Source organism: Aspergillus piperis (genome assembly GCF_003184755.1).
Source record: "Aspergillus piperis CBS 112811 unplaced genomic scaffold BO85scaffold_31, whole genome shotgun sequence".
NCBI classification, from domain to species: Eukaryota; Fungi; Ascomycota; class Eurotiomycetes; order Eurotiales; family Aspergillaceae; genus Aspergillus; species Aspergillus piperis.
The window spans coordinates 151835-174911 of NW_020291621.1; the positions used below are offsets into that span (position 1 = coordinate 151835).

The 23077-nt window shown below is 54.6% G+C and overlaps 11 protein-coding genes across 11 annotated transcripts; 4 read left to right on the top strand and 7 right to left on the bottom strand.

Annotated features, from left to right (window-relative positions):
• Positions 1-207: 207 nt before the first annotated feature.
• Positions 208-2716, bottom strand: BO85DRAFT_453986 (acetyl-CoA synthetase-like protein). The gene is made up of 5 exons (XM_025661173.1): positions 1497-2716; positions 1152-1440; positions 950-1053; positions 749-902; positions 208-678 (listed from the first exon to the last, which is right to left on the bottom strand). Exons 1-5 carry the CDS (start codon positions 2597-2599, stop codon positions 562-564), a joined length of 1767 nt encoding a protein of 588 aa, XP_025510394.1. The 5' UTR covers positions 2600-2716; the 3' UTR covers positions 208-561.
• Positions 2717-3507: 791 nt separating this feature from the next.
• BO85DRAFT_453990 (MFS general substrate transporter) lies at positions 3508-4852 on the bottom strand. Its single transcript, XM_025661174.1, has one exon. It carries the CDS (start codon positions 4778-4780, stop codon positions 3608-3610), a length of 1173 nt encoding a protein of 390 aa, XP_025510395.1. The 5' UTR covers positions 4781-4852; the 3' UTR covers positions 3508-3607.
• Positions 4853-5849: 997 nt separating this feature from the next.
• BO85DRAFT_201534 (tetrahydrofolylpolyglutamate synthase) lies at positions 5850-8055 on the top strand. Its single transcript, XM_025654538.1, has 4 exons — positions 5850-6192; positions 6241-6366; positions 6419-6526; positions 6595-8055. The coding sequence occupies exons 1-4, from the start codon at positions 6085-6087 to the stop codon at positions 7867-7869; spliced, it is 1617 nt and encodes a 538-aa protein (XP_025510396.1). The 5' UTR covers positions 5850-6084; the 3' UTR covers positions 7870-8055.
• Positions 8056-8082: 27 nt separating this feature from the next.
• On the bottom strand, positions 8083-10942 carry BO85DRAFT_453992 (transcription factor domain-containing protein). Its single transcript, XM_025661175.1, has 6 exons — positions 10494-10942; positions 9861-10409; positions 9622-9785; positions 9370-9549; positions 8961-9296; positions 8083-8893 (listed from the first exon to the last, which is right to left on the bottom strand). The coding sequence occupies exons 1-6, from the start codon at positions 10518-10520 to the stop codon at positions 8242-8244; spliced, it is 1908 nt and encodes a 635-aa protein (XP_025510397.1). The 5' UTR covers positions 10521-10942; the 3' UTR covers positions 8083-8241.
• Positions 10943-11453: 511 nt separating this feature from the next.
• BO85DRAFT_201702 (alpha/beta hydrolase fold protein) lies at positions 11454-13005 on the top strand. Its single transcript, XM_025654539.1, has one exon. It carries the CDS (start codon positions 11731-11733, stop codon positions 12754-12756), a length of 1026 nt encoding a protein of 341 aa, XP_025510398.1. The 5' UTR covers positions 11454-11730; the 3' UTR covers positions 12757-13005.
• Positions 13006-14115: 1110 nt separating this feature from the next.
• Positions 14116-16506, bottom strand: BO85DRAFT_463874 (putative C6 transcription factor; the record flags this gene model as incomplete). The annotated part of the gene is made up of 6 exons (XM_025661948.1): positions 14116-14634; positions 14692-15605; positions 15680-16080; positions 16154-16209; positions 16264-16375; positions 16445-16506. 6 exons carry the CDS (start codon positions 16504-16506, stop codon positions 14116-14118), a joined length of 2064 nt encoding a protein of 687 aa, XP_025510399.1.
• Positions 16295-17084, top strand: BO85DRAFT_453996 (uncharacterized protein). Its single transcript, XM_025661176.1, has one exon. The coding sequence runs from the start codon at positions 16522-16524 to the stop codon at positions 16807-16809; it is 288 nt and encodes a 95-aa protein (XP_025510400.1). The 5' UTR covers positions 16295-16521; the 3' UTR covers positions 16810-17084.
• A 630-nt stretch (positions 17085-17714) lies between these two features.
• On the bottom strand, positions 17715-19632 carry BO85DRAFT_431519 (aromatic ring-hydroxylating oxygenase subunit alpha). Its single transcript, XM_025658336.1, has 2 exons — positions 18434-19632; positions 17715-18369 (listed from the first exon to the last, which is right to left on the bottom strand). The coding sequence occupies exons 1-2, from the start codon at positions 19252-19254 to the stop codon at positions 17922-17924; spliced, it is 1269 nt and encodes a 422-aa protein (XP_025510401.1). The 5' UTR covers positions 19255-19632; the 3' UTR covers positions 17715-17921.
• On the bottom strand, positions 19346-19700 carry BO85DRAFT_201744 (uncharacterized protein). The gene has a single exon (XM_025654540.1). It carries the CDS (start codon positions 19654-19656, stop codon positions 19438-19440), a length of 219 nt encoding a protein of 72 aa, XP_025510402.1. The 5' UTR covers positions 19657-19700; the 3' UTR covers positions 19346-19437.
• A 330-nt stretch (positions 19701-20030) lies between these two features.
• On the top strand, positions 20031-21866 carry BO85DRAFT_431522 (NAD(P)/FAD-dependent oxidoreductase). Its single transcript, XM_025658337.1, has 2 exons — positions 20031-21367; positions 21425-21866. The coding sequence occupies exons 1-2, from the start codon at positions 20265-20267 to the stop codon at positions 21684-21686; spliced, it is 1365 nt and encodes a 454-aa protein (XP_025510403.1). The 5' UTR covers positions 20031-20264; the 3' UTR covers positions 21687-21866.
• BO85DRAFT_453999 (GNAT family N-acetyltransferase) lies at positions 21748-22743 on the bottom strand. The gene is made up of 2 exons (XM_025661177.1): positions 22234-22743; positions 21748-22164 (listed from the first exon to the last, which is right to left on the bottom strand). Exons 1-2 carry the CDS (start codon positions 22616-22618, stop codon positions 21932-21934), a joined length of 618 nt encoding a protein of 205 aa, XP_025510404.1. The 5' UTR covers positions 22619-22743; the 3' UTR covers positions 21748-21931.
• Between the last annotated feature and the right edge of the window lie 334 nt (positions 22744-23077).

Consider the following 23077-nt stretch of genomic DNA (forward strand, 5'->3'; position numbering starts at 1 on the left):
GTCCCGCGTCAGGTTCTGCCGTGATTCCCCGCCCCCCCCCCATTTTCTCCTCACTTTCCTTTCCATTCCGCAGGTCTGCTCGATCCATCTCCCCAGTCGCTTCTTTTGCTCACTTGTCTTGCAGTTTATACTTCGTTCGCCGTAGTGAGAAACAACTTATGTTGGAGAAAATGAGAAATATTGAATATTACAGTCTGACTACCCTTAGATGCCGAGCTACAGATGCCTAGAAGTGCAAGGTCTGAGGCAGACGATGAGCCTCTAACAATCATGAGAAAAGCAACTCCCAGGAACTTTTCCTTCATTAGAGACTAATGGGCTCACCCCGCCAAGCTATTGAAGGATATCTATATATACACGAACAAATGGCAGAAAGAAAGAGCGAGTGGCTGACGCGACCATTAACCTATTACTTGCATTGAAACACAACTCCTCCACATTGGGCCTCACCTTTCACGGAAAAGAAGAAGAGTCGTCGAGAATATTGTGGATGCAGTGTGAGACCCGTGAAAAACCCCGCAGAAGCAGACAATTGGCAGGAAGTGAAGACCTGACCAACGACTAAAGGTGAACTCCGTCTTCGGAACTGGAAGCGGACGTGCCGTGGTAGTTTCCTAGATAGTCTCCCAGCTCCGAGATGGCTAGTTGCCGAAGCTCACTGCGCAACACCTTGCCGGACTATTACGAACAGTATGGTCAGCATCTGCCGCTCATGGAGGACAAGACAATGGCAACAAATAGGACATACCGCGTTTCGTGGGATTTTCTCAATGAACGAGAGACCGCCTGACAGACGCTTGTATGGAGGCAGCTTCTCCGAGATGAGCTCATGGATTTCCTCGGCGGACACGGAGGTCTTGGGGTACGTCTGAATATATGCTCGGGGGCCCTCGTCCTCGTTTCTGCGGAAGTTAGACTCATCTTCCAAATCATGACACAGGCGGCTTACACTGCGACTCCGATAACCCCAACGTCACAGACGTGCGGGTGCTGTAGTAGGACAGACTCAATCTCAACCGGAGATACATGGCTTCCGTTAACCTTGATCAAATCCTGTGGTAACAGTGAGCTAGTGTTCTCTCTCTCTCTCTCTCTCTCTTTTTTTTTTTTTTTTTTTTTGCCTAATCCAGCGGCAAGGGGCAAGGGGTTACCTTTTTACGGTCGACAATATACCAATTGCCTTCGTCATCGACGTATCCTACATCTCCTGTGCTGATCCAACCGCCTGCTCCCATCACTTGCTCCGTTGCGGCTGGATTGTTCCAGTATCCTCGAGTGGATCCTGGCGTGCGGATCCAGATGTCGCCAACCTCTCCTGTCTTCAACGTCCGAGAATAATCGCTGGAATCAGTTACTTTTCCTTCATACGTGGCGTTCAATTGCCCGACCGTCTCGGATTTGGGCGGGCGCAGGGGATCGGGCCCAGTGATAGTTCCCGTTCTGTCCAGTCATATAGTCAGCAACAGGAAACACTCCTTTTGCAGGGTCGAACTTACTCCGTAAGCCCCCAGGCACGGGCAACGTATCCAATTCCCAGGCTTTCCAGCTTGAACTTCGTGAACTGGCTCATCGGCGCAGCACACGCCTCGACACGTCGGAGAGATGTCAGATCGTATTCTCGACAGATGGGGGCATTCTTCGCCATGGAGGTAAGAACAGAGCTTCGAATGATTGCATCTGTGATCTGAAACCGCTCAACTGCCTCGCAGATGCTCCGAAAGTCATTGCGTCGCATCAAATACAGCGGAACACCCATCCTGGGAAAGATGGCGCAATATGACCGCTGCCCAACACTGTGATTGATCGCAAGAGACCCCAACACGCGAACGTTTTCAGGGCCTCCAAGGCGAGGGTTGTATTTCCACGCTGGATGTGAGGAGATTCGTCGGATATATCCCATCGCCGCAGCGATGTAGTTGCGATGTGACAGTTCTACACCCTTGGGCTCACCAGTAGTGCCGGAAGTGAAAAGAAGCATTATTGTGCTGTTATACTCCTGCGAAGAAATAACAGTCGGGTACCAAAATCGGGACCCCTCCCATTCAGACGCCACCATCGTCTGCCAGTGCTGAATCGGGCCTTCTGGCTCGCCGCAGCCGTCTAGGATGTCATCGTCAAAGACAAAAATTCGGTTGTCGGGATGGTTGGCCAATCGCGCGGCTTGAAGGGCAACTGGAAGGGTGGCACGGCTGGCAAAAATTACCGAAGGTTGCGAGAAGGAGATCAAACGATGGAATTCGGCCTGGTTGAGAGCAGGTTGTCCAGACGCGAAGATACACCCGGCCATCACAGTGCCCATGAGGAGTGCTGGATAGCAGAGGGCATTTGAGGTCACGCATAACACGCGATCTTTCGGGTTGACGCCCAGTTTCTGCAAACCCACTGCTACACGAGCAGAGAGGAGTCGGTATTGGGCCAGCGACAAAGCTCTCGTATCCGGGGAGTCGGCATCGATGAGGATCTTTCGGCTACTCAGGGAGCGTCGAGGGGAGCCAAACACGAACCGGGGGAGGGAACATTGAGGGATGGGCGTGTTCCATTTCGAGACAGTGTGCGAAGACCTGTCGCTGTGTGGTCGGGGCATAGGTGGCGGATGCATGATGAAGAGAATTTCACGAAATTATCACCACTGGCTCTGTCACCAAGCTTCTTCGATCTGCTCGTGTCTGGGCTTTGGTCTCTCAGTGGATCCTCTCTCCCTTATATACTTTCTACGACGAAGGGTTACTGTCAGCCAGCAGGGTTTGGTGATGGATTTACGTAAATAAACCTTCTGGCGCAAGCCATGTTCGAGCTGAACGATGATGCCTGTCGACCCTGAAACTATGGAACAATAGCCTGGGTCTGGCTGCTGCTGATGGAATCTATCGATCTGCACGTGTGGGCCAGGGGCCGTCTTGGTTTGCTGCAGCTCCAGGCCGGTGATCTGCACCTCCGGCCGCACCGCTCGTCGGGGGCGGCGATCGGCCAATTTCGTGATGCTGACTGACACTGCAGATATTGCCCAAATCCACAACAGCTCTTGTCGGGACCTCTCTTCGGAGTTCACTTGCCAGCTCGGACAATGAGGCCGCCACGTCGGGCCGGAGAACTTTGGTTTCCCCTGATTGTTGCTTTTCTGGTATCACACCGGCGACAATCATTGCGTGATTCTCATGATGTGACGCCGGTTCCCACTAGATTTCTATCACACGGCAATGATCTCTCCATCACCTCAAGGTGAATACGTGGACGGCATGATGGGTAAGCAACATGTCGTAGCCTGATCCCCGCTCAAATCTACAAAGCACATTCTACAAAGAACATTCGGAACAAAGCAGAATGCAAGGGCAGCGCACGGGCAATGTAAGGGACGCCATTGCGTATACTCGGGCGACAGGTCCAAACTTTGACCGCTTTAGGAATGCGATGTCACCAAATTCCGTCTACAATGTAGACTACACCCGAAAAGTCTTTTATGGTATATGCACGAAAGTTCTAAGGTGTAAGTTCCTGAATGCAACTATCCGATCTTGTCTATCTATGAAAAATCCTTTTTTCTTACTTCGATCCACAGTGGCTCGTAGATCTTGAGTGCGTTGGCACCCCTGAATGAGTGGCGATCCTATCAGATTCTCCCCGCGCGTTTCTTGCGGTAGTCGTGGCCCCAGAGTAAAACACCCCAAAGAAGGACGCTGGAAACCGCCCACAGGACAGCGATCAGGGTCCCCATCCAGCCCATACCGATTGCGTTAATGATAGGCACTGCAGCTGCAACCGCACCCGCGCCTAGAAAGCAACGGAACATTGTGTTGGAAGCTGTGACTGTCGCCGCCCGCTTGACGTGGCAGTCGATCAGCAGCGTGACCAGGGTGCTGGTAGCTCCCGCAATGGTATGCGCCGTGAAAAACAGCATAATGAGCGGCCCGGCCACATGTGTCCTGTAATTCATGACCCAACCATAGCCAATGATGCAGACGCAGGACATATAGACCATTGGCAATGTGATCTGGAGACGGGCCTTTTCGACAGGGAACTCAATGAGGTCCACCTGGCGGTTATTGACCACCTCCATGCCATGTTGCCGCCCCAGGCGACGGAAATTCCAGTCCACGAATCGCCCAACGGTCCACCGCGAGGTGAGACTGCCAATACCATATGGAATATAGCACAGGCCGATCTGGAGCGAGTTGTAGCCGTACTTCTCTCCCAGCTCCGATGACAAACTACTGAGAACAGCAAAGTATCCGCAGTAGAGAATAGAGCAGAAGGCAATGATGGCGCCAGTCTCCTTTTCCAAAGCGATTTTAATGCTGTCAATCGGCGTCGGTCGACGGGGCTTAGGCCCATCTTCCAGCTCTTTCTTAGCTGCCTCAGCCCCTTCATAGGCCGAGGGCTGCACAATCGGAATAAGTGGCCGGTTCCAACGCGGCGCGGGGATAGATCCATTTCCAACCACCATGCGGCAGGTTTCGGGGAAACAGACAAGGATGAGGATTATCATCGCCAGGGCAAATATGGCGAGAAACCAGAAGATACTTCGCCAGCGAAGAAACTGGGCCAGGACACCTCCAATGATAGGGCCGAGGGCAGGTCCCATTGTCGTTCCCAGCGACGAGTAGATCATGTATTTACCACGCTCGCTTCGAGTGACCAAGTCGGCCGTAACAGCTATGCCGACGACCGAGATGGCACTACTTCCGCAACTTTGGAAGGTTCTGAGGACGATGAGTGCAATGTAGTTGTCTTGAAGCGCCAGGCCGATGTTGACGGCGAGGTAGGTGATCAGACAGACCAGCATCGTGGGTCGACGGCCATATACATCGGATATACTTCCCGTCACCAACGGCGCAACTCCTTGGAAGATCTGAACCCGTGTATGTTAGCTTATGCAACATATATTTCCGGACATGTGATATGGTCTTACCATGTAGGTGGTGATGGTCAAGTTAATTTTGCTCACGGAGACATGCAAGTCCTCGGATAGTTGGTCAATGGCGGGATAGTAGATGTTTGCTGACACCGGGGCTAGAAATCCCACAATGGCCGCTATAGCGATGGTCATGATCTTCTTCCCCTCCGTCAACACTGTATGTGGTGGCGGCGGCGGAGGCGCCGCCTCTGAGGGCGTTTGAGAGAGTGGCTGCAGGCTGGCACTGCTGGAAGCGCCCCCGAGGGAGCCCAGCTCGATTGTGTGCACAACCTCCTGAGGACCTTTGTCCTTGACTTCTTGAGACATGATAATAATAATTGCCTTAGGGAGTGAAAAGGGTTGGTGAAGGCCCTGGAAAATTCAAAAGGAGTGACTTGAATCAGCCAAAGCGTCAATCGACCGCGAAACTTGCCATGTCTGGCATAGTTATACGGGCTCTGTGCTGACGTCCTCTCCTTGTTTGATGACATATGCATCCGCCCGATTGATGCTTGTTTTCCGCAAATGGCAACTGGAGATCACATCATAGATGGGATGCATTACGGCCTAGCTAGTGTTTTCACGGCACGGGGCCTTCGGTGTGGATGTAAAATTCCGCCTGATCACGGGCAATTCGGAGTCACTTTCTCAGCTACAGCTTGTGTGACAGAGCTTCAGCTTACCGAAAGAGGAAATAGGGATCCTGATGGAAATTACCTTTAAGTAATGGAAACTAAAAGTTGGGGCAGATCGCGGCTGAGCCCCAGGGTTGGCGTCAACGCTGATCAGGGTGCAAAAGCAAGTTTCAGAATTCAGAAGAAAAGAACAGTTACCCACGCCAAGGAGGGAGAAGAAGTTAAATGTGCAGCCGCGTCAGCGGCTGCATCGTCGATCCTGCATATCCACTCTGCAACAGCTAAACTATTGGCGGTGAGAAAGAAAGTCCGGGCTCGACCTGTCGATCTTCTAGGGTGCGCAGCCCTAATACTCACGCCATCGCGGACCTGCAGCTCAGCATCAGCGCATGTTGCCCAACAGAAAGTTGCATGCCAGAAATGTGCCAAGTCTCTGTGACGGAAGCCCTTTTGGATATCTATATAAAGCACATCAGAATCGAAATCACCATTGACCAAACAAGGCAATCAAAACATCTTTCGATCTCAAGGTTTTTGTAGTCGCAATCCTCCTTCACAATGCCGTCAATCCAGTTCATGCCTGAGATGGACCCTCCATCGAGCACAGCCTACCTCTCCTGTGCTGCACGGGAGGGAGGAAAGAATGTAGAAGAAACCACATACAATGTTAGTCATCGCAGACCAAGGCCAAATTCCATACTGACACTCTGAAAGGACACGCTTCGCCAGCTGAACACTCTCAACACCAACTTTGCGTACCGCCAACTCGCCATCAAGACAGCGGATCGGAGTGTCTTCATCCAGGACATGCTGAGATGGTGTCGGGCAGTGGGATATGAGGTAACCAAATCTCATCGAGAAAGCTTCATTAGCCACTGACAGCGATCTACAGAGTCCCGATTTCGATCCCCTAAATGCGGTGCACATTGCCGGAAGTAAAGGCAAAGGTTCCACCTCGGCGTTTATCTTTTCGATTCTGTCGGAGTACCAGGGTCACGAGGTATGCGCTGCAACCACTGCGGCTGAGCTGTCGAAGATTTTCAAAAACACCACTAACACATGTCACAGAACCCAATCAAGAAGCTGGGCCTCTACACGTCACCTCATCTGCGCACTGTCCGAGAGCGCATTCGGATCAGCCCATCCAACGACACCCCTTTTCATCACACCTCCCTGACCGAGGACCAATTCGTCCAGTACTTCTGTGATGTCTGGGGCCGACTCGGCCTGACAGAGGAGACCGCCAAGAGCGGCCCTCCCTTTGCCCGCTTCCTCACGCTCATGGCCCTTCACGGGTTCCTGCAGGAGAAGGTCGACACCGCCGTGGTCGAAGTGTGTCTCGGTGGCCGACATGACTCAACCAACATCCTCCACAAACCTAGCGTCAGCGCCATCACGAGTCTCGCCCTCGAGCACACCGACCTCCTAGGCAACACCATCGAGGAGATCGCCTGGGCTAAAGGCGGCATCATCAAGCCCGGTGTCCCGATCTTGACTATTCCCCAAGCTCCCGGCGCTACCGCTACCCTGCAGAAGATCGCCGCTGAAGTGGGAGCGCCACTGACCATTGTCTCCATGCACCCAGAAGTGGAGACCATGGAGCTGGGACTAGCAGGAGACTTCCAGAAGATAAATGCTAGTCTGGCCATAGCCGTCGCGGCGACCCATCTACGCAATATGGGCTACTCGGACATTCCCGAGGACATCACCTCCGCTCCCCTACCGGAGAAATTCCGTCGCGCCCTGGAGACCGCCAGCTGGCCGGGCCGCTGCGAGACGCGGGACTGCCGGTCCGGTCGGTTCCATCTGGATGGCGCGCACACCGTGGAGAGCATGGACCTGGTGGGATCCTGGTTCGCGAAGAAGGCCGCACCGCAGCAGGACTCCGCCAAGCGGGTTCTCATCTTCAACCAGTCCACCCGCGATGCATTCACCTTGGTGCGCCATCTCCGGGATAGCATTCGCCAGACCGCAGGCAATGGGAGTAGTCTGGCCGAGAAACCGTTCCACCATGTCATCTTCTGCTCCAACATCGCCTGGGAGAAGGATGAGACGGCGGATATGGAGCGGGCGTCCATGACCTTCCATGGTAATGCAGGCGAGGAGAATCTCAACCTCCAGGCCCAGCTGAGCACCTACTGGCACGGTATCCCCGGTGAGGAGTTGACGGGCATCACTGTCGTGCGCACCGTCGAGGAAGCTATTCGCTGCGCTGGGGGTGTTGGCAGCGTCGGTGGCCAGGGTCATGTGCCGCCGCTTGTGCTTATCACGGGTAGTCTGCACTTGATTGGAAGTGCGTCGGAGGTGCTGGAGACCCTCGAAGAAGAGGGCCTTTACTTGTGAGAAGCTTTGCGGGGTCTTTCGTGAACTTACTATTCTATTTTCGGATGTATTATATTTTGGGTGTTCTTTTGTTGTTCAGACAAGATGATGTAATCATATAAAAGGGGGGAGGGATCATGAGGGGTGGAGACATATATGTATTTATGAATCAGTTTTGATGTCGGTATTTCGGGTTACCGAGTGGAGAATCAATTGATCTTATGGTTATATGGATTTTTTGAAGGAGTGAATATGTTAGGAATTGGAATGGTAACTTCGTGTATCGTCTACAGATGCAATCGAATCATATATATGTACAGGCTCAGGGATGTATCTGAGCTTCATGACCACAATGGGACATGGTCTAATCTATATTCCTGCCGAAGAGGGAGTTCAGAAATGCGTCACTCCCTTTGGCCGACGGTCACGCCACTCGTCTTCCTTGCCCACACTTAACCGCTCGTATCGCTGCAACATCTCGTGCAGCCCAGAGGTAGCTAACGATTGGGGATCGTCCTGGAAGTGGTCGACGTAACTCTGTTCGCCGTCAATCTTGGTTAACCCCTCCGCGTATTTATCCCACCGGTCGGGAACCTGTGCCTTCGAGTCTGGCTGGAACAGCTCCTTGATCCCGGGTGGCACCTCATCCGACTGCTGCACCCGATCGCCCTGGTTGCGGGACCGCACCGAGAGCTTGAAGAGGTGGAAGAGGTGGCGTCCCAGTTGGGAGCGGCAGGCAATGATCGACATGGCGCTGGTCAGGGTGAGGAAGTCGCGGTCGAGGATATCAAAGGTGTCCTGGCCGAGGAGGGTGAACAGCGCCAGGTTGACCGAATACATGGCGAACTGGTGGGCATGTTCCATCCCGTATTCCACCCGTAGCTGCTGGGTAAGCGAGGCGATAGTTCGCGCTGATGAAAGGGCGATTTCCACAGCGCTGAACCCTTTACTTTCTCGGGGCGTACGCTCGTCTCCCTCGGAGAGTATGGGGTGGAATCCGAAGCGATCGCAGCAGAGGTTTATTACTAGTGTATGGTAGCGCATTCTGTAGACAATGGGACTGGTTAGCTCACTCATGCTCCGCCGCCTCGCGGATCGGGAGGACACTTTACCTGAGTAGCAGTAGATGTGGTGCCGGTCGCGTGGCCGGATCGAAGCACTCGGGAAGATTGCTTTCCCATGCACTGAGCCGGTCGTAGAGTTCTTGCTTGCGCTGATCTGGCTCGGTGCCCGACCGATCGGTGCGGGAGAGACTCCAGGAAATGTCGCGGGCAATGAAGGAGAGCTTGCATGCTTCATCAAAATATAGGTTTAGGTACGACGGGCGGGATTTTTGAGATATCGGGTACGGTGCCCACATATCGCTCGTGTTCAAGCCATTTCGGTCGATGCGCTCGACACTTACGGAGCGCACGCGGCTGGGCCGGAGGAAGTTGGTATGGACGACCCTGTGGTTGTCCCCTATCAGACTGGGTCCTGGGACATAAAATGTGTGTGAGAGGAAGGTGAGATCGCACTTACGTGTCTACCTGGAACAGGCCCCAGGCGGTGCGCTTAATGGAGACGATCATATCCTCGGACATTTGGGATACGGAGAGGCGTAAATCGGTCTTCTTATTGACGATACCTAGCGACTCTCCCATCTCAATGGCGCGATGCAGCATAGTGTATCCCCAGTCATTGTGGCCCGACAAGGAGTACCTGGTGGGATTAGAACAAATCCTCCGGTCGACGCGTCAGGGCGCCCACCGCCCAGGGTTGGTGCGGGCATACCTCTCATACAGCAATAGATGCGCCTGCAAAGATGCCAGACGAATGTCGCCTCCCTTCTCAAACTGATGCGATTGTAGATGGCGTTCGGCTTCTGCCAGAAAATCGGCTCCTTTGGTGCGGACATCACCGGGGACAGTGTAGGCTTCGGTGTATTGCGAGTAGTACTAGATAGAGCCACGCAACTCCGATCGTTATCCCGTCTGCTCAAAGAGATACATGGCAGGGTGAAAGGGACTTACGCAAGCATTGGCCAATAGGGCATTGACCAAGAAGGGGCTGCAAAAGTCGGATTCGGTGTTGCCCATGGCCATGTGCTTAATAAAGGTTCCGCTGTCGAAGAAGGCGAAGAAGGGATAGTCCCAGATTAGGTAGAGGGAGACTAAGTGGGAGACGAGGTCATCGTCGTCGGTGACGGAAGTCCAGGGTTTGGCAGGGACGCGATAAGGAGCATTACTGCACAAATACCGGATATCCATGATCTGAGGGCGAAAGCGTGGGGGCTCACTCTCGACCTCAATACCGCGACGCAGGCCTTCCAGGCGGCGCAAGGCGTCCTCCTGATCTGGAGTCGAGGGCTGGGCAGCGGCCAGGGCGCGAGTGAGGTAGGCCCGCACCTCGTCCAGCGAGGCGTGGTTGCGGATCATGTCGACGAGGGTCGGAGTGTGATCGGGGTCGATGGATCGGACGACGTGGAAGAGATCGTGCAGTAGGTCCTCATGGTAGTTACCCGAGCTGATAGCATACTCGGCGGCGGGTTGTTGGGCGCGATCGGCCCTGGCTGGGGCAGTCTACGAATGTATAAGAGACTAGGACTAAGGAATGGACGATTCAGTGGGGGGAGGGAGGGCGCGGCAGGGAAACCCAGCACGTACCTCGGATTTCTTTCTGCGCGTGGACATGGGGGCACGACGGCCGGTTTATCAGGAAGAGGGAGTGGGAGAAATGGTTCTCTGGGAAGATTCGAGAAGGGGTTGGCTTTCGGGGGAGGGAGAAAAGGGACATGGAAGGGTTCCTGAGTTTGGCCAGCAGAAATTCTTGGGCGAACGGAGGAGAAGCCGGTGATGATGATGATATTGCTGGCAGGAGAAAGGATGGCGATGATGCCATGATGACATAAAGGAACCCACAATTCATCCGTTCGCCCATGCTGGGGAGGGAGATGCGCGAATGGGGATCGTAGACATGATGAGTTGCCAATCCAGCAGCAGAAGTCTGGAGCAAAATCAGTTAACCAGGAAGGTTTGCGGGCACTAGAAGACGAGAAGGTAATGGGGGATGTATAGCGATAAGGAAGATGTAGTCGAGAAGTAGAAGAGAGGAGTAGAGGGAGTAAGAGAGGAGAGGAATTGATGAAACAGGAAAGTGGAGACAAGAGGGACCGCTGAGGTAAGCACAGATGCGGGGAAGCTTTCAACCAGACCAGAAACAGACAAAACACACACACACACACTCACTCACTCACTCACATTCCTCAGAGTCTACTGCTGCTTACTCACCTAGGTACTTTCCTAACAATGTCAAAGATCCCTGAATTGTTTCGAAGCACTCGATTCTAGTTAACAGCACTGCCATTGGCCAGATACTAAGATCTTAAGATAAGGTTTGCGCGGTCGAGCCTCGAACCGGCCCTCTTCCCTTCTCTTGGTGTATCCTCCACCACTACTATGATGCCCAGAAGTATCATTCTGTCTCTTGATCAACCATCTCAGGCACTCACAGTTATCTTCACATAACCTCCTCGTTCCCGTCCAGCCATGTCAACCACTGCAAGACGGTCACACACCTTTCTCTCCCTCTCTTCTCGGACCGTTGTGTGCGGGGAGGAGGAAACATGGCGATGGTCCCCGTCGACTACGCGGCAATTCTTGCCCTCTTTATGCGACGCAACTACGGGATGAGCTCCTTGGGGGTAGGGGTGGGAGGAGATAAAGGCTTTGGACTAATCGATATCGCGGTGACGGGAGCGCTAGACGGACGGGGAGGCTGTGTGTCGAAGGATTACGTTCCCAACGCGCTAGTTCGCTTTCCCTCCGTGAACTGATATTTTTTTTCCTGCTGAGACAGGAAGTCCGTTCTTCCCTCAGCCCGTCTCACTGGCCAGCCTCAACCATGAAGGGACAGGCCGACACCACCACCGCGGAGTCCCCTCCCCCTCTCTGGAAAGTGCGCATGCCTTTCTGGCACCGCGTGGACTGCTTCATCCGACTATGGCTGCTGAAATCCCTGGCCGCCATCTACTTCTACTTTCGGCGCCTGGTACGACAGCCGCCGCGTCGCTACCAGCCCACCTTCGTCCGTCGCTACCCATCTCGTCCCATGCTCAACGCCCACATCTTCTTCCCGCCCAACTATCGCGCGGGTGAGCGCCTGCCCTTATATCTGAACATTCATGGCGGGGGTTTCGCCGTGGGGAATGTCCAGGTAGATGACCGCTTCTGCGCCGCCTGGACCGAGCGGACCGGCATGCTCGTCGTGAGTCTGGACTACCGCCGCGTACCGCGACATCCCTTCCCCACCGCTACCTACGATCTAGTCGCCCAGATTAAGGACGTGCTGGCGGATGAGTCCCTGCCCATTGATCCCGAGCGCATCACCATTGGGGGGTTCAGTGCGGGCGGGAATTTGGCCTTGTCGGTGTCGCAGCTGCCTCCCCTGCATGGACGGGTCAAAGCCGCCGTCGTCTACTACCCGATCGTCGACTTTGGCCATCCCCCGCCCGTCAAACTAGCCTCCCGCCCCTACACGGATGGTCCCTTGGACAAGATAGGCATGATGGCGTGGGCTCTGGACTGGGGGTATGTCTGTGTGGGACAGAACCGACGCGATCCACTGTTGAGCCCCTGGTACGCCGACCCGAAAGACCTGCCCCCGCGCATCTACATGATTGCCGCGCAGTGGGATATGCTGCGGCTGGAAGCCCAGCAGATGATCCACCGCCTGGCGGGGCTGTACGATAAAGAGGACCAGGAAGCGCCCTTCGAGACATCTGCGTATAAGTGGACCTTGGCCCGAGGGTGTACGCATGGCTTCACGCACGGCCAGGAGGGGAATGCGGCCGAAAGAGCGTACCGGAAAAAGGTTTGCGAGGACATATATGGCCAGGCCCATGAGTGGCTGAAGAGTGCGTTGGGATAGAAGTCGTAGTCTGGTTAAAGAGCATCAGTAGATATTAGACATTAGATACAACAGGAATACTAGGAGACTATAGACAACAAGTCCCATTGAGACTGGTCTATGCCGGAGGAGCGAGCAATCTGCAAAAGAGTTAGTGTGTCCCCGATATCGTCCTATGCTACAACAGTAGCAGAGATCCCCATCAGGCTGTCGGGAACAGGGGAGCTCAATTGTCTGAGATCCATTATGATGTAGAGAGGAAACCTGGGAAAAGGAAGGATGATCATAGTTATGCCATCCACACTAATCAAAGGCATCGCCATGGTAAACTTGGTGGTGGCGAGTTACAGCATACAGCGAAGGTTCTGGTCGCATAGCCTGGCGGCATCGGGAAATTACTTTTCTTCACCCCCGCCTTCCCCCAACACGGCAATTGGGGACTTGAGGTACTAGCCATGTGCAACCTCCCCCCTGCTTTGGGGTGACGCGTTTCGCGCGGGAAACTGATGGCCGATAAGCATGAAGAGACAGCATACCACACCGGGAACCCCTGCTGGCGTCTGCAGTACCGGTTCCACTGTCGTCTCCCTTGCGCTCTATCAGTCCAAAAGGTGGAATACCCATGGCGTTCCGAGACGTCCGGGTTGGGATCGACATCAACCCGAAGCACCAGCGGAGCCGACGCGGTGTTTGTGTGAGATGACTTGCGTCGGGAAGCCTGTAGCTACTGTCATCCCAACAACAAACAAAGCGCATGACGCTAAAAGAAGGAGGGGGGAAACAGTTGGCGGGCCGATAGGGGGGCAGACGTATCGTATCTTATCCAAGGAAGGCAAGGTCGCGAGGGGGGAAAAGATGGATCCCTGGGAAAAGATGTCCGAAACAGGCAAGGCGGTACTGGATAGTGGCGGGTCCTAGCGTGTCTTACGGAGGAGCTTTGGCCTTCGTCGGATTGGCAATGCCCCTCGCTTCTATCGGTCGGAGAACGGGTGGCGCGTATGGTCTCTTGGTTGGAGAGGTTCGCTCATGGGTGGAAAAGAGACTCGAGGTAGAGGGAGATCTCGCATAGGGACTGCCAGGTTGACCGCGGATTGAAAGGCGGGGCGAGCAGCAAAGGGGGGAAGGACGAGGAGAAAGAGGAGAGGAGGACGGAGAGGAGGATGATTTCTTTTGTGCGTGCGGGGTTGGTCGGGACTCCTCTTCCCTGTCTCTCTCTCTTTCACTCTTGTGTTTTGTCTCTCTCCTCTCGATTGCACAGGTTTCGACGTCTCCGCTCAGGTTGTGTGTGTGAGTGGGTAGGTGGCCATACTATCTCCATCGAATCAAAAGGGCAATCAAGACTATTCTTGGTATTAGATATTCACGCAGGTTTGGATCGATTCACAGGTTTCCCAAATTCCACCATGACGAAAATTCCGCATCTCCGCCGCCCGGACCGGAGTTGGCGTATCCCAGGGAGCTCTCCATGTCGCCCAGTGGAGCCGAGTCGGCCCAGAGCCATGGAGTATTGACCATCAGACTGTCAATCGGCGCAACGAGGGTGTCACGCATTATGGAAGTAGCTGCTGCGTTAGCTTTGGAGGTCGCTGGCGTCCGATACAGAGGCAGGGGCACCGCCTGGCCCCCGTCGGCGGTGTTGACCGTCACCTCCGGCGAGGTTGTGACAATCACCTCGAGCGTCGAGTCCTCTTCGGAGCCTTGCCCGACCGCCGATGCTGCCAATGAGGAATGCAGCAGGCGGCCGTCTCCCCTCCCGCCCGCCGACCGATCCGTGACGTTGAACTGTAGGATGTCCCACATGAGTGGGATGCTCAAGTAGATCTTGGACGGGAGCCAGGTCTCATAGTCGACATTCTCCGAGCCGGATGCAATACGCATCATCTGGTCCAGGATGCGATGCTACAGAGACAGAGAGTCAGCTGCTCATTCTGTAGGCAGGGGGGGACGATCACCTACCAAGCCCTCGCAGGCCCGCGATGTAGTGGCAAAGGTCCTCAGGAACTCGCGGCACTTGGCATAGTCTACCCGCGACTTGTATTTCAGACGGGGATCCCCGGCACAGCAATAGTATAGCTGCACCGTGGCGGCAATGGCGGCGACATGGGCGAAAAAGGGGTCGGACAGGCGTACTTCCTTCTCCACCACCATGTCGATCAAGCGCACAATCCAGGTGGCGTGCAGCACCACCAGCTCCGAGGAACGTCGCCAGAAGCTGTTCGGGATGGCCAGGTTGGGATTCTGGCGCGAGGCCATAATGTACAGAAACGGGTGATTCAGGACGGTGAGGATGGCATGGTACATGAACTGCAACTTCAACCAGGGGATCCAGTAGGCCAATTCATAGGACAGCTCCTCACCAGTACGCTCGTAGAACTGAACGTGATCATAGCGATGGCAGAAGGGCGTCCGGTTCTCGACCTCGGTGAGGTCGGACAGGATCATGGAGTACATTGACTCATGCCGCCAGGGCTCCTTCATTTTGCTGCGCGCACAGTCCGATACATAGCCCCTGACATTACTCCAGACCCAGCCGAACTGGTTGCTCATGTTCCAGATTCCTGTATCGTGGGGGTTCGTGCATCCCACGCTGTCCTGCGGCATGGGTGGCGGCGGAGGCCCCGTCGCCTTGTGGCTGTCCTGGTCGCCGTCCGTCGCGAAATATGGTGGGCGCCAGATCTCGGTCGATGTGCGTAAGATGCCCGTCTGTCGGCCGTACGATTGCTCGAGCAACTGTAGACTCCAGAACAGCCGCTTCTTTCGCTCCATGTGTGGATCATCGGTGGAATAGGCGACCGCAACATCTAGCATGGCCGCGCGACAAAGCTGGGACGCCAGGCCTAGGTAGAACTGTCCGAGGTGTGTATTGCCATCTGCGACAATGGGACATACCATTTAGTTACTATTACTTTCCACACTGCTTGGCCATTCCGGGGGGTAGACGTACCGATGAAAGAAGAATAGGACAGCAGACACAAACTTTCGATCGTGGCCAGCTCCACTGTCCCATTGGCAATGCGTAGCATGATGAGAGTCCTAGCATCATCGGCATAATGCTGGCCCTGATCCTGCTCATGTAAGTAGCGCAAGGTGAGTGCCAACAGACTACAAATCAGCTCCTCCGGGAGAGAGCCGGGCTCGCCTGGCCCATCGAAGTCGAAACACCACACCGGCTGCCGGTGACAGTGCTCCACGTAGAGATTAATCGCTCTGGCGATGACCGAGGGTGAAGAGTGAGGGGTAGTGCCCTCGCCCAGCCCCGATGGGACAGGATAAGGGGTGTGAGAATCGCGGCGTCTCGGGGATGGTGGCGATAACTTCGTCTCGGGACCTGTCGATCGAGCTAGTCTGTGAAAATCTGTGAGCTTAATTATACTGCGGACAATCTCGGGAGGAGAGAGAGAGGGAGAGAGAGGCCTACATATTGCCGTTTAGAATGAGATTGACCTTTTCTTCCAGCTCTGCCAGCCGATCTTTCTGAGGTGGAGCATCAGCAAACCGCGAAGTCCAGAGGAAGTTGGGTGCACCCACGGAAGGACTGCCTATTGACGTCCTCGTGACGGGCGTATACGAGCACGGCTGGTTAAGCCGCACACAGCATGAGCAGGCCGGTTTCTCGCCCGGACAGCGCGTTTTTTTCCTTCTGTCAACGCTGGTGAGTGGGTTCTTTTCTCGGGCACGTAGATAGAAAAAATATTTGGACTCTTCGCACCTGCAATTCAAACAAGCATGATTTGACCGTAATCTCCGACGCTGTCCTTCTGGTGGCGTCATGTTATTGTTCCCAGGATGACTCAAAGAGATGATGATGATGATGATGGAAGAGCTGCTGGGAGGGGAGGGGGAATGAGTACGGGACGCGATGCCCGCGGGAACAAAAGAGGGGAGGGAGAAGGAGGGGAAACGGAGAAGGGGATTCGGATTAGAAAAGGAAGGAACGAGGGACGAGAGTTGGCGCGCGGGCATATACTACTACTACTACCACCACCACTAATAGTACTAGGGTGTCCAACTACTATCGGTAGTAGTAGTCCCGAGTACGCGGAGAGTTTGGAGGGGATAAGAAACAACCAATAATAATTCGTATAGATGTAGGGGTGCAAGGAGGGAAAAGATGAAAAGAGGGTATGAACTAACTAGTATGTAAGTACTGTGAGTACTAGATTGGGTTGGCAGTGGAACCTGGAAACTGTCACTGCTTAGTAGAAAGAAGGGTTATCTGCTATCTACTACTACTATCTTAGTACCAAGTACCAGTACCAGATTACTATCGGCTATTCCTGGATGGAGGGAGGGACCAGCAGCGCAAAAAGGTGGATCTGCCGCTCTCCCCGGAGGGTCCAGCCAGACAACGTTGCCAGTCAACGTATCTCCCGGTGTGTATCGATGGGAGAGAGATAAGCCCGAGTCTGATTCTATTCACGTATGGCAGGGCTATTCATAGTAGTAGCTAGACTACAGGCTACTTCGTACTCATGGCCACCCTCGCATAATTTCACCCAATACACTCCCTTTCCATGGCCAGTGGTCAGCTGGGGCCCCGTCAGTCCTTGGGAATCCCCGCCATGACCCGTCACCCTGTCCAAGTTTTGGTGCGTCTGGCTACTTGCAGGGGGAAGGTTTGAACATTCCAGACCAGGCGTGGGAAGCAAAAAAAGAACTGGGACTGGAACACTCTGACTAACCCCGGAGTAATTTAATAGTTAACATCATAATTAACTTTAACTTTTCTTTGTCCCAGTACTGGGTTGTATCCTGTATGGTCTTAGAGAAAGTAAAAGTCCGGTGATTTTCCCACCGGTCAGGTGAGCGCACGTGGTCTAGTCTGGTTCCCTTTCCTCTTCTGGCTGCTTTTCCCGTCTTGGCCATCCTGCTCCTCTCTTCTACTATCTATCTATCTTCCCCCTTCCATTCCATCCCGCTCTTCGCCTTCTTGATAGCCAACCCATTTTACTTATCTAGTCGCAATACGCGACAGAAATGAATGCACCGTGAATCACTTGAACGTCATCAAAAATTAAAAGCATGCTAAAATAAAAACTAATCTAATTCGGTACAATATCTCAATTCCAAACAAAGATCGCTAACCTGATTTGCCGAAAACAATGTGTCAAACTCGTCAAGATGAATCATAGCCCAACTCTCTCTTCTGTCCCAATTGCCGATCCCCTTCATAAACATCTTCCCCCTCACCAGGCGACCGCCGCCGGTGGCTGCGCCCCGATATTCGAGCAGCATTCCTTACCGGCCCCACACCCCAGGTTGGCACAGAACTGCATGTCCTGCGCACTCGTTGCCGCCTCCTTGGGCACCCGCTGACGGGCGGGCCAGTACTCCTGTCCCTCCTTCTCCTCGCGCTGGAAGTGCTCCGTCACCACGTCGCGCACCACCTTCTGGAAATACAAGGGGCCCTTCTCCATCTTCGGGTGCAGCTCGCCGTTCACAAACACTCCCGCATTCAGGTTCTTCTGGGTCAGATCGCACAGATACTTGTCCTCGGACATGATGCGCTTGTACATGGTGTTGATCAGCCCAAAGTCCTCGTCGCTCGAGTTCTTGTTGCGGTACACCTCGTACTTCATCACCGACCGGGTGGGGGAGAGCGGGACGAAACGCTGCATGAAGAAAAAGTGTGGCCTGCAGATATAAATGTTAGGGTTGGAACTGGTGGGGGAATCAAATCAGACAGAGGCACGCTTACGAGACAGTCATGGAGGCATTGGGGAAGTAGTATGTGCTAGCGATGCGGAGCCCGGCCGCGATCTGGTCGGGCTTGGAGTGGGCATCATGGATGATGCCGCCATCCTTGGTGTCGACCGAGTAGGTGGCCAAGTCGGCCAGGGCGGGGATGTCGGGGTGCGTAGTCGCGCAGTGGTAGCATTCGTTGTAGTTGTCGGCCAGGATCTTCCAGTTGTAGTCGCCCTCCTGCTCCCAAGTGTGGTCAAAGGTGTAGTCCTCCCACTTGACATCGGCAAAGCGGGACTGCAGGTCGATGCCCTTGAAGTCATCGTCCCACGAGATCTCGGGCTGTTCACCGGCATCCAGGTTGACCCAGATGAAGCCGTTGGCGTCGAGGTGCACGTGGATGGGGAGGAGGCTGTTCTTGCTCTTGTCGAAGCCATCGAGGTCCTGGTAGCCGGGGGCCTTGGCCAGCTTGCCATTGAGGCCGTAGGACCAGCCATGATACTTGCAGGCGAAGATGCGGGCGGAACCCTTCTCCTCGGTCACCAAGGGGAAAGCGCGGTGGCGGCAGACGTTGTGGAAGGCGTTGATGTTGCCCTCCTTGTCGCGCACCAGAACAAAGTTGAAGCCGGACACCTCGTACTGCAGCCAGTCTCCAGTGTTGGGGAGACGCAGCTTGTGAGTGGTCAGCAGCCACTTGCGGGAGAAGATGGCGCGTCGCTCGAGCTCGAACATCTCCTGCGAGGTGTACCACGAGGCCGGCAGGGCTCGCACGGCCTCATTGGTAGGGGTAGTGGAGGTCTCGCGGAGACCCAGGTAGTTCCACAATGCGGAGGCCATGGTATTAGACCAGATATGAAATATAAATTGTTGGGTTTTTTGAGGGTTTTTGTGAGAGTCTGGAAAGAGGCTCTTGAGTGGAGATGGATCTTGGTCGTCGTTGTTGTTCTACCAGACTTGAGGACGAGATGAGATACTGTCTTTATAGCCAGTTGGATATCTGGTTTTATCTCTATCATCTTGCTACATTCCAACCCATCCTCTTCTTCCCTGACAGCGGCTCCATAGCCGTCCGCCGGCTCCAAAGCGATCAGGAGGTCGGGGACGGAGCCTGGATTCTCTGGCACCGGAACGCCTCGTGGCGGCGATGGCAGCCGTGGTTCCTCGTCTGGTCAATGCACGGGACCAGCATCCAGCCCTATCCCAGCTCACAACGCTATCATGTAACTGATACAAAGGCATGTTCTCTGAAGATAGACACGGCCGGCAGAAGGGACCTTTGACCGGTCCGCCGGCTGGCAATCAGATACGGAGCGATAAGGGAGCTTTGACCCGGACAGATGAAAATCATCCTCCGTGATGGAGGGCACAAACAGAGCCCCCCTTACATACATTAGCCCAATTGGGAAATCAAGCCCCAGATCTTCCCTACAGCAAGATTATTATTAGCCCACCTTAATCTTTGGGACTGAATGTTTTCCGGTCTAGGGAAAGCTTGAGCTGTCAGCCGGCCGAGGAGCTGCCAGTTCACCACTGCAGTTTGTCCACTTGGACTGCATGATCAGTTCTCCACCACGGAACCGGTCCACGGTTAGTCTCTCCATTGCCATTCATCGCTTCAAGCCAATGCCCCCCACATCCACGGATCCCTTCACCCAAACGAGAAGGAATCCAACTGCTGCAGGCGCAGGCCAAGACGGACTCGGTTCGGTTCCCGGTTCCCAGCCGGGGCAAAACAACCGTCCAATGCCTGCTCTCAAACACATTAAGAATCTGGGGGTCTGGCCTAGGAGGAGGTAGTCCCATGACACTACATTCTGATTCCTGGATATTCTCTTGTTAGTATAGTCATGGACAAGACACAGTCCATCGTGATCGTGGGAGCCGGCGTCTTTGGCCTCTCCACAGCCCTGTACCTGGCCGAAGATGGCTTCTCCTCCATCACGGTAATGGATCGGTCCATGCCGCCCGTCCCCGATGGATCGAGCAATGACATCTCCCGCGTTATTCGCTTCGACTATGGTGATCCCGTCTATGCGAAGATGGGCCGCGATGCCTACGAGCTGTGGAATACCAGTCCCGACTATGCGGGCTCCTTCCATCGCACCCCTTGTGTCTGGACGGCGCAGCAGTCAGGGCCTGCCGACCTCGTCTCGGCGGGCGGATCCGACTTCATTCGCAAGACCAAGAAGATCCTCACGGATATGGGCTGCGAATGGCACAACCTCGACAATGTGACCGCCTTGAAAGATCGTTTCCCTACGGTGTCAGGCACTCCCATCGGAGCAGGCTTCGAGGGATTCTACAACAACGCCGCGGGCTGGGCCGATGCGGGCCTCGCCATTACCGGCCTGCGCGATCGCTGCATCCGCGCGGGCGTCTCCTTTGTCACCGGTCGCCATGGACATGTAACCAGCTTGGAGAAAGGGTCGGATGGCGGAGTGACCGCCGTGCGAACCATCGATGGCGGGCGCATCACTGGCGATCAGTTCATTCTGGCGACGGGAGCATGGACCGCCAGTTTGGTGCCCTCATGGAACACCATGGTGGCCACCGCGCAGATCGTCGGGTTCGTGCGACTTACTCCGGAGGAGGTGAAGCGTCTGAAGGACCTCCCCATCATCTTCAACCTGTCTACGGGATTCTTCAGCTTCCCGCCTCATGAGCAGACCGGATACTTGAAGGTGGCTTGCCACAGTTTCGGCTACACCTTGTCCTCGTCCAATGTTTCCTCTCCACCCAGCGAGGCCATCTCACAGCGTGCCAACTTCATCCCAGAGGAAGGCCGTCAACGACTGCTGGCTGGTCTGGGTGAGATCTTACCTGAGTTGGTGGCGCGAGGTTTCGAGAAGACATGTCTCTGCTGGTACAACGAGACCCCGACGGGCGATTTCATCTTTGACCGCCATCCCGAACATAAGAACGTGTTTGTCGCGACCGGCGGTACGGGACAGTGAGTATTTCCCCACAAAAGCTATGGGTGTCAACTATGATACTAACGACGGACTAGTGCATACAAATTCCTTCCGGTAATCGGCGAGTACATTGCCAAGGCCTTCCTGGGTCAACTGCCCGCCGACCTGGCGGAACGGTGGAAGTTCCACACCGACTACCGGTCGCGGGCGCAAGACGACTTGTTCACGGGCGCCAGTGCTCGCGGCGGCGGCGATGGCAGTCGGGGTGGTCCTGGACGTCGGGAGTTTACGGCGCAGGAGCGAGACAGTCTCTTGACCTTGACGAATGCTCTGGTCCGGAGACCCGCCAAGATATAGATGACGACTGACGGTGATTATTTACATAGAGCTCGTTGTGGACCCTTTAGCTTCTTGTTTTTAGCGTGGTTGAAGTACTTGATCTATTGTATCTATTGGGTAGGGGTTTTGGCCACCAGTTTCGTTGGTAGGGCCTTGGTTCTATACTATAAATATATCCTTCTTCCGTGTTCCCTGTTGCCGATGAAGTTTGAATAAACCCGGCATATACTCCTCTACCCCATCTTCTGCACTACTATATCCCCTCAAGCATCCTTCTTCGGTGGATCCCGCACCATAGGTGCCAAGGCACCCGTATCCCCAAAGACATGGCTACGATCCTCGAAGCCAAAGCGCTCATAGACGGGCTTGCCCGCCTTACTGGCATCAATGTAGACCGGCACGCCTGCCTGGTCCGCAGCGCGACAGCCCCATTCCAGAAGCAGACGAGCGGCGCCCATCCGTCGGTAATCCGTGTGAGTCGCGAGCATATCGAGATCTACCACATTCCATTAGCAAACCAGCCCTTTTCTCAAAGCTATGTAGATGAGAGAACATAAAAACATACAATAGTTCGGTCTCCCCCCACCCACCAGCGCAGCCCGGAATGTCTCCAGCTGCTTGACAAAGGCATCATTATGCACCGGATCCATATCCGGATGCCAGGCCGGCCAGCGAGCACCACGCTCTTCCGCCGTCTGCAGAGACCATTTGGCGTAGGCGACGATGCGGTTATTCTGGGAGGTGTCGACGACCTTGAGGAATTTCTCTGCGGGTTTGTGTCGCATGTCGTGCTCGTTGGCTTCGTGCCACCATTGTCGGACGCCCGGGGTGTCGGGCCAGATGGTCAGCATGGATTCGGTGGTGAAGGCATTGTACCAGAGGTCGGTGAGGGCAGGAAGGTCCTCGAGAGTGGCGGGTTCGAGGCGGAGGGGGGATGTGGTAGAAGCCATGACTATATCTGTATGAAGAAGAGTTGCTGGTTTATTTGGTATTGAAGGGAAAGAGGAATATTATCCCTGTCGGAATAGCTTCAGTCTGGAGGGGAGGATGACTGACTCGCGTGCACGGATCACCCACCGCCCGGGTTGTTGGTGGGAGGGAAAAAGGGATCGATCGGCGGGGATCCACTGCCCCAACTGTTCCTCTCCGTCTCTCCTTTCTTCTTCATCCTTCTGACGAATTCCTTCCCGTGGCCCCCAATCGACCATTAAGTTCTAAATCCGAATGAGATCTATACATTTTCTTTTTGAGTTCCTTGCCATGAAGGTTCCTTGGCTATGGTCGTGGCCCGGCCCGCCGTCCAAGGTTAATTAATCAATATGTATTCACCAACTTAAACTCTCCAACAAACTCATCGCCCATCCAGACTGGTCGCTACTGCTGCTCCCCTAAAACTACCACCCACGGCC